At 42.0% G+C, this 8,766-nt stretch overlaps 1 protein-coding gene across 1 annotated transcript; it reads left to right on the top strand.

Moving 5' to 3' along the window:
* Positions 1-1,878: 1,878 nt before the first annotated feature.
* LOC116859957 (olfactory receptor 6P1) lies at positions 1,879-2,832 on the top strand. Its single transcript, XM_032845701.1, has one exon. The coding sequence runs from the start codon at positions 1,879-1,881 to the stop codon at positions 2,830-2,832; it is 954 nt and encodes a 317-aa protein (XP_032701592.1).
* The last annotated feature ends 5,934 nt before the right edge of the window (positions 2,833-8,766 follow it).

Genomic DNA, 8,766 nt, shown 5'->3' with positions numbered 1-8,766 from the left:
GTCCAGTTTACAATTGGCATGCCTACGTATTGTTGTTTTATTTTGTCTTTTGTGGTTGGGAGTGGGATTTTGTTGTTTTCATTTTTTTTTTTTTAACTTGAGTATAGTTGACACAGAGGGTTACGGGGTCGAGGAGTACAGCATCCAGATTCAGTTTCTCTGTTCATCTGTGCTCCCCACACTTGCAGCTTCCTTCTCTCCCCACGCAGCGGCGCTGTGACAATGATGTATTGTTTTTCACAGAACATTGTTTTCAAAAACATTGTTTTTCTATGTTGCTCACAGAAAAAAAATGGGAATTCCCACCAAAAAATGAGAGAGCGTGATGATATGTAGCCCGCGATGGAATCTCAGGTCAGGTTTCCGTGTCTGTTGGGTGCCCTCCCCTGGCAATACGGAGAGGAGACTGCCAGGCTTAGAGGGGAGGCCAGGAGCATATGATGGTCTCTTCCAATCTGATGTTTCAATGGCTGCATCAGTTTTGTTGCTGTTGTAACAAACTCCACACACTTGGTGGCTCAAAATAATGGGGATTTATTCTTTCTCTCCTTTCTGGAAGTGAGCCATGTGAAATCAACATGCCAGGTGTCAGCCCGGCCACACTCCCTCTGAGGGCTCCAGGGCAGAATCCAGCCCTTGCCTCTGGTGGCCGCTGGCGTTCCTCGGATCGTAGGCCCTGGGCTTCCCGTCCTCCGGGCCGGCGTCTCCAAATCTCGCTCCATTCCACCTCTGCAGTTCCTTCTCCATGTGTCTAGCTCACGTTTCTCTCTGCCTCTCTCTTATAAGGACCCTTGAAATTGCATTTAAGGTCCACTGAATGGTCCAGGATAGACTACCGTCTCAATACCCTTAATGGAATCACACCTGCAAAGACTTTGTCAGTGGCTGTAATATTTACAGGTTCTGGAGCTTGGGTGTGGGCACTTCTGGGGGTCCATGTTTCAACCTCCACACCAGCCCTGCAAGGAGACAACCTAATTCTAGCACAGAAAATGTACTCAAAAATAGTTGTAAAATGAATGGAAAAATAATTCTTTTTTGGGAGCGGAATGCTTTTAGCTCACTCTCTCTCTCTCAGATTAATTAATTAATTAATTAGAAAAGAATGGGACACCTGGGTAGCTCAGTTGATTGAACATCTGACTCTTGATTTCTGCTCAGGTCACGATCTCAGGGTTGTGAAATCAAGCCCATGTGGGGACTACATACCAAATGTGGAGGCTGCTCAGGATTCTCTCTCTCTCTCTCCCTCTGTCCCACTCCTCCACCACTGACACTCTCTCCTGTAAAAAGTAATAATAATTTTTTTTTAAAAGAACTCTTTTAGCTCATCTTTACTGAATTATTTCTCTAACTGTGCATGGATATTTCCCAAACCTGCCCTCCTTCCTCCCATGCTGACTAGCCTACAGCTCAGTGATGTCCTCGACCTATTACTTCCTCTTTCACTGGAGAGAGAAGCCCTCAGTCTCCAGCTAGGTATCCCTCCTTTTTTTATTCATTCACTCAACAAATACTGAGTCCAGATGCTCTGGGGCTTACAGTTTTGCAGGGAGTGAAGGAAGAACATGTCATGGATAAGAAAACAAAAATGGAAATAGTAAGACCAGTATGACAAGCATTTATCAAATATCCACTGCAGTTAGATTGCTGAATTATCAAGTACAATCCTCAAGTCTGAGAACTCTTCCCTTGAGGTGGGAGATGAAATAGCAAAGTGAAGGCACTAAAAGATGTCCCAGTAATTGATAACGTATTACCGAGCACCTTCGCAAGGTTGTAACCTGGGGTTGTGGGGGAGGTTAGCAGTTTGGTCCTCCTGTCTCTCAACATCTTGTTCTTCCTGTTATTTTTCAGGTAGGCAGGTGGACAGAGACAATGGGGAATTTGAGTGGAGGCCACGTAGCAGAGTTTGTCTTGGTGGGCTTCCCTACCTTGCTACCCTTCCAGCTACTCCTCTTTGTCCTCTTCCTTGCAATTTACCTGTTGACACTGTTGGAGAACACGCTCATCGTTTCTACAATCTGGCTCACTCCAAGCCTCCACCGCCCGATGTACTTTTTCCTTGCCCACCTCTCCTTCTTGGAGCTGTGGTACATCAATGTCACGGTTCCCCGTCTTTTGGGAGCAATTCTTACCCAGGACCGAAGAGTGTCCTATGTAGGCTGCATGACCCAGCTCTACTTCTTCATTGCCCTGGCCTGCACCGAATGTGTCTTGCTCGCGGTCATGGCCTATGACCGCTACCTGGCCATCTGTGAGCCCCTCCATTACCCTACTCTCATGCCTTCCAGCCTGGCCATTCGCCTTGCAGCTTCCTCATGGGGTAGTGGTTTCTTCAGCTCCATGATGAAGCTTCTTTTCATTTCCCGACTGTCCTACTGTGGACCCAACATTATCAACCACTTCTTCTGTGATATCTCTCCTCTACTCAATCTCACCTGCTCTGACAAGGAGCAAGCAGAACTGGTAGACTTCCTCTTAGCCCTGGTGATGATCCTTCTCCCTCTGTTGGCTGTGGTTTCATCATACGCTGCCATCATCGCCGCCATCGTGAGAATTCCTACTGCCCAGGGACGTCGCAAGGCCTTCTCCACCTGTGCCTCTCACCTGGCAGTGGTTGTCATCTACTATTCCTCCACCCTCTTCACCTATGCACGGCCCCGGGCCATGTACACCTTCAACTACAACAAGATCATCTCTGTGCTCTACACCGTCATTGTACCATTCCTCAATCCAGCCATCTACTGCCTGAGGAACAAGGAGGTGAAGGATGCTCTCAGAAAGTTGGTCCTGGGCAGATGCCACTATTCTAGGGATGTTCCAGATTGATGTGCAGCAGAACCTAGCAGGCAGGAAGGAACAGTGTCTTAGTAGTGCCACGTCAAGGAATCATAAAATAGGCTCAGAGGGACCATAAGTATCAATTAGTATGTGGTTCTGCTAAATAGCATCTGGGAATCTCCTGACACAAACAAACATTTATGAGTCATTGATCTTGCACAGGTTTTCTGAACTAAAGTTGAGTTAGCTGCATACGAATCTCCTGGGGGTTGGTTAAGATGCAAATTCCCAGAAAAAAAAATGTCTGTAGAGGGTTTGATAGAGTATGTCTAGGTTACAGCTCTGCTGTGCACAGTTTCCAACTTCATAGCAACTCTTGGTTCATAGCTAGTTGGAGATTCCCTACTTTAGATCAACCCTCTTATGTTACAAATGAGAAAATAAAAGAAAGGGAACTTACAGATGGATATGTCAAGGTGATATATGCTTTATCACAGCAGTTTCAAAGATCCAAATTCTCAAATCCCACTTCCATGAGAAATCACAAAAGTACAATCATTGCACCCCAAGAACCGAAACTCATGTCACCTAATCAATACTCTGTGCCTCTACAAGTCTTACACCCTCTGCAAGGCAAGGAGGAGAAAAATGTCACATCGATACTCAGCTATATGTGCACCAATCTGAACACGGTCCCATATTCATCTGCCTCTCCCTTCTTTGACTCTCAGGGGGATTGACATAATGAGTATTGATTCTGGAGTCGACAAAATGCAATCGAAATCTTGTGTATAGGTTGCTCTCAGAATCTTCTCCAGCACTATGTACAGTTTCTGCTTTAATTAGTTGGTACCTGGGTTATACCAGTTGCTAAATACTTTTTAAGTTTTGCTCCTGAGGCAAATGAGCACAAGAGCAGAAAATCTCTCTCTCTCTCTCTCTTTTTAAAATATTTTATTTATTTATTTGACAGAGAGAGAGAGTGAGAGAGGGAAGACAAGCAGGGGGAGTGGGAGAGGGAGAAGTAGGTTTCCTGCTGAGCAGGGGGCCTGATGCGGCGCTCGATCCCAGGACCCTGAGATCATGACCTGAGCTGAAGGCAAATGCTTAACAACCTGAACCACCCAGGCACCCTAAGAGTAGAAAATGTCTTAATAAGAGAGGGAATGAAGGAATGAGATGTGGGATGCAGGTATCTCCCTTAGAGTGAGTGAGATGCCTCAGATTCAAAGCCTGAATTATATACATTCTTTCAAGTTTCTTTGATTTTTGGAAACTTGCTTGAATTGCTTAGGGAGATTTTCACACCCTGACTCAAGGTTACGTTCTGCACATGTGAACCACATTTGATGTATCTTTAGTTGTGGGATATGTAGAAGAATTAAAAAAAAAATTGTATTGAACAAATACTTGTAAATAAAATACAAATTGTGTTTAAAACAATTTGTGAGGAAAAAGATGATTGTTTATTAAAGAAAACTACTTGATCAATAATCATTTTGGGTTTTCCAGGATCTAAATTGAAATAACAAAAGCAACAAAGAAATCTGACCCTTTTAAAAATATGTTACTTTATTTTCATGACATTTCTAAATAGCCTTTTAAAGAAACATTTCTGAGATTGGCTCCATGGAGCTTTCCCTCACTATGTTCTCTCTTCCATTCATAGAGCTATGGAAGACCGGGTGTTCTATGCTAAGAATTTTGCTCCTAAAACCAAGAAACCTCACTTGGATCTTAGTTTTACCTCTACGTCCCTGTTACAATGAAAATATTATCACCTGCCTCATATGCTTGCTGTGAATATGAACTAGTGTACGTGGGAGTGAAGTGTTAACATCTTTTCTCTTTGTAGGTAAATTTCACCTTGGATAAGCTTTTTTTTTCTTCCCCCAGCTTTACTGAACTTCAACTGACAAATACAACTGTAAGGCATTGAAAGCGTATAATGTAATGACTTGATATTCATATACACTGGGAAAGAATTCACCTTCTGTGAACTTTCTAGCTCAGGGCTTTTGGAAGCCTGGTAAATGTTGCTAAGCAACACTGCATATGGTACAAATGAGGTCCAATGAGCAAAAGTCCTCTGGACTGGGAGAATGCTGAAAAGTATTATAGGTAACTGGGGGTAAGTTACAGCTTCAGGCTGCTTTCGTAACTTGGCGAGCCCTGGAAACCATGGACCCCACAGAACTTTTAGAAGAGAAGATAGCTCTTCTGGGGCTTGAGAGTTCCAAATCGAGGTGGACCGTGTGCTCGTGTGTGTGAATCTCATGGCCTCTGCCTTGCCCTATGAATTTGATGCCCAGAGACAAAGCCCCATCTGTTTTCAATACTCCTTCCACGGGAGAGAAATTCCTGATGCTGCCTGCCTGCGCGTTGTGTCTCTGTCCTCTATTTCTCTAAGTGAAACTGATGCCAAGTGTGGCCTTTGATTATTTGGTGAAGACTCATATCTTCTGGCATGTAATAGCTAACGAACAGTAACTATTCAATAAATGCTAAGCCCCATCTTTATTATCATTTTGTCATAAATCATATGATTATGTACTTCTAAAAGATGAGTTTGTTTTACTAACCATGAATGGAGATTGGAGGACTGAGCAGGTGCTCGAGACCATTATGTGGAAAGCTAAGCTCAGAGCACCCTTTGTAATTATGTGGAAAGGGTGATAAATTGATTAGGAAACTCAGCATTTCCAATGATCTGATCTAAAAATATCACAGCTCGTCATTGAGTTGACTCAGTAAGGTTTGCACTCCCTTTAAAGATGATCGGAATGTATCATAACTCTATTAGAATATTAGCATAGAACGTTAATCTCTTCCTAGCCATTTTGGTCTTGGATTTTGTGCTTGATACCAACCTTCTTGGAAGGAGGAGCTAGAGAAGGTCAGATGGCCTTCATGTATGGTTCTCGTCCTGTTATCTCTTGCCCAGCCGGAGGTGGAAGCCCTTCTCGTTTGCTTTTCATCTAGTGATCTAGTGTGAGAGGTGCCCACAGTGTACTCACTGGGGTAGATGGCTCGTTTTTCTTTGCTATGACAACCCAGTAGTCCACGAGGTAACAGACATGAGGAAAGGTGGTCAGCTCACTGAGCCTGGAGATGCAGAAACACATTAAAATCATGGGTCTTTGATACCATGGTGGAGAAGCAGAACCAGCATTAGCTAATTCCTGTATCCAAGTTTTTTTTTTTTTTAAGGTTTATTTTGTTTATTTTAGAGGGAGAGAGGGTAGGTGAGTGGGGGGAGAAGCTGAGGGAAAGGGAGATGGAACCCTCAAGCAGACTCCCCAGGGAGCATGAAGCCCAACACGGGGCTCGATCCCAGGACCCTGAGATCATGGCCTGAGATGAAATCTTAGAGTGGGCTGCTTAACTGACTGAGCCACCCAGGGATCTCCCGAGTTTTGTTTATTTTTTTTTAAATTAAACGATAAAAAAAGCAATCCCCATTTGTTGGAGTCATTGTAATTTGTGCTTTCTTTAATTTTCAACCTTATATGCCTGATGTAATATATTCATCTGCTTTTTACCTTGCATTCTTTGAGAAGTTTTCAAATCATTTTTAGTTTTAGATTTTAAAAAATTTTTCAAATGACATATATTTTACTAAGTTGCCAGATTAAGATGGTGACATCTCCCTCCACACCTCCTATTTTGTCTTTCCAGGAAGTGTGAGATTTATTGTCTCTTTAAAGCTGTAATTCACAGGCTAGCCGGAGAGCGGTGGGTTAATTCCCAGACACCACACCTAGGATTCCAGTAGCTACTGCAAGTAAGTTCTACGTTCTTTTATTTTGCCACACTTTGTTTTATTTCATTTTGTTTTATTTCCTCTTCTTTAGGTTATGACCATCCACTCAGGGGAGCCAATTTTCACCAGAGAGAGAGCAGAAAGGGAACAAGAGAAGAGCCTGTGTTCATTATGATTCTTTGAAAACTTCATTTATTTTAAAACAGGGGCACTCTTCATCACAATTAACTAAGAATGTTCTTGCATTTAAAAAGAAAACATAACTTGTGTGATTTTTTATTCATAAAACAGTGCATAGAAAGCACACAATGTGGTTATCTGCCTCAAAATTTTTATATGGAGAGCAAATACAAAACACAATTTTCAGAAACGACTATAAAATACAAGGAAAAATGTGAATTTCTCCAGTAAACTTCAACTTTTACATTTAAAAATTGCTCTATTTCTCCTTACTAAAGCTAAGCGCATAATTATACTAAAACATAACGATCTTGAATACGGTTCAGAGTCAGACATATTACAGTACATAAGCTCTGTGCTTTTTTTCACTCAACTCAAAGCTACAGGCTCTGCCTATCTTTTAATATTATCCCTTAATTAACTGTTTTTTTTTTCTTCTGTGACAAGAAACAATAGAATGAAATTAGAATTCCTCTTTTGCTTTAAGCACTTGGAGTTTTAACTACAGCTTTTTTCTTTGTAGCAAGGAATGGTTGTAAATAGTTGTAACAAGAAAGGATGGTATTTTGTTTTATTAACTTCTAGGTTAATGTTACCATTGCCTTTTAAAAATGAGTAACATAGTACTTGGAGAGACCTGAGACATGTGTTTGCCCCACAGAGCTAACAGAGAGCAATGAAAACTCGTGTTTTTTTGTTTGTTTGTTTGTTTGTTTTATTGAATATATTTGACACATAACACTGGGTAAATTGAAGGTGCACAACATGGTACTTTGATACATTTATATATTGTAATATGATTGTCTTTGTAGCCGTATTTATCACGTTACATGATTATAGTCCCCTATTGTTGTCTATATCTATTATACTGTGCATTGAAAATTATGGCTTATTTGCTATTCATTGCAAATGTGTACCCTTAAACTCTGTGAGTCTCATCTCCTCACTCCCATTCCATAATAAACACCATTTTACAATCTGTTTTTTATGAGTTTGACTTTTTTTTTTTTTTAAGATTCCACATATAAGCGATGTCATACAGCACTTGTCTTTCTCTATCTGACTTAACTCACTTGGCATATGTACTTATAGGGTTCATCCATGTTGTCTCAAATGGTGGGATTCCGTCCTTTCTCATGGCCAGAGTCTCATGGTACATCTTTTTATCCAATCATCCACTGGATAATGGGCATTTAGGTGGTTTCCATATCTTGGCTACTGCTAATAATGCTGTGATGAGCATGGGGGTGTGTAAATCTCTTTGAAATACATATGGATGTGCCCATCTACTGAGTCACTAATGCATGAGAATCGTGTAGGTGTATAGAACTGACACTCGTGTGTGTGACATCTAAGGGTGTTTGGAGCTTGTATATGTGTGTGTACATGTACTTGGATCCCCAAATAAGAGTGAGTAGATGCCATTTTGATTTTCTGCTGAATGACTTCAGTTATAGCACTATATTCCCCCAGAGGATCTTATGATTTGCGAGACCATTCTCCAGAAAGAGAAGAGGACACACACATGCCCTTTTCCCTCACCTTCCTCTGTCCCAGAGTCTGGTGGGAGGAAGACGATGTGCCTCAAGCCTAAGGTCTCTCTTGTGCCATTTAACTTGTAACATTTAACTGAGCTCTTCTCTAGTATTTCCCCTGGGTCCTCTTGGGCCCTGGAAAGGCCAAACAGTTTCCTGAGGGTTGTGTCTGCTGGGAGGTCCCTTGTGGGCAGGAGGGAGTTGTGTCTGCTCCTCTAGTAGCTCAGAAGCTGGCAGAGCATAAATAGCTCATTCTGTGCCTTCTTCAAGCTGAACAGACCCAACTGGGCTTGCCTAGCACCTCTTGAGCTTGGGGACATTGCCTTCCTCCTCCCGGTCTACATGATCTCTCCTCTTTTCTCCATTCACGGTGGTCATGCCTGACAATGCTGGGAGAAGAGTCCTAAGTTACATGACTGGGAAAATGGTGGGTTGAGAAAAGGCTCGTAGGTATTTTCAGGGGATGATTGAAAATCATTTTTATTTCAATCACTGGTTCTTAGG

This window comes from Lontra canadensis, unplaced genomic scaffold (genome assembly GCF_010015895.1).
Source record: "Lontra canadensis isolate GAN:19392208 unplaced genomic scaffold, GSC_riverotter_1.0 scaffold168, whole genome shotgun sequence".
NCBI classification, from domain to species: domain Eukaryota; kingdom Metazoa; phylum Chordata; class Mammalia; order Carnivora; family Mustelidae; genus Lontra; species Lontra canadensis.
The sequence above is the reverse complement of the archived record's forward strand: the minus strand, read 5'-3'. Positions and strand labels throughout refer to the sequence as shown.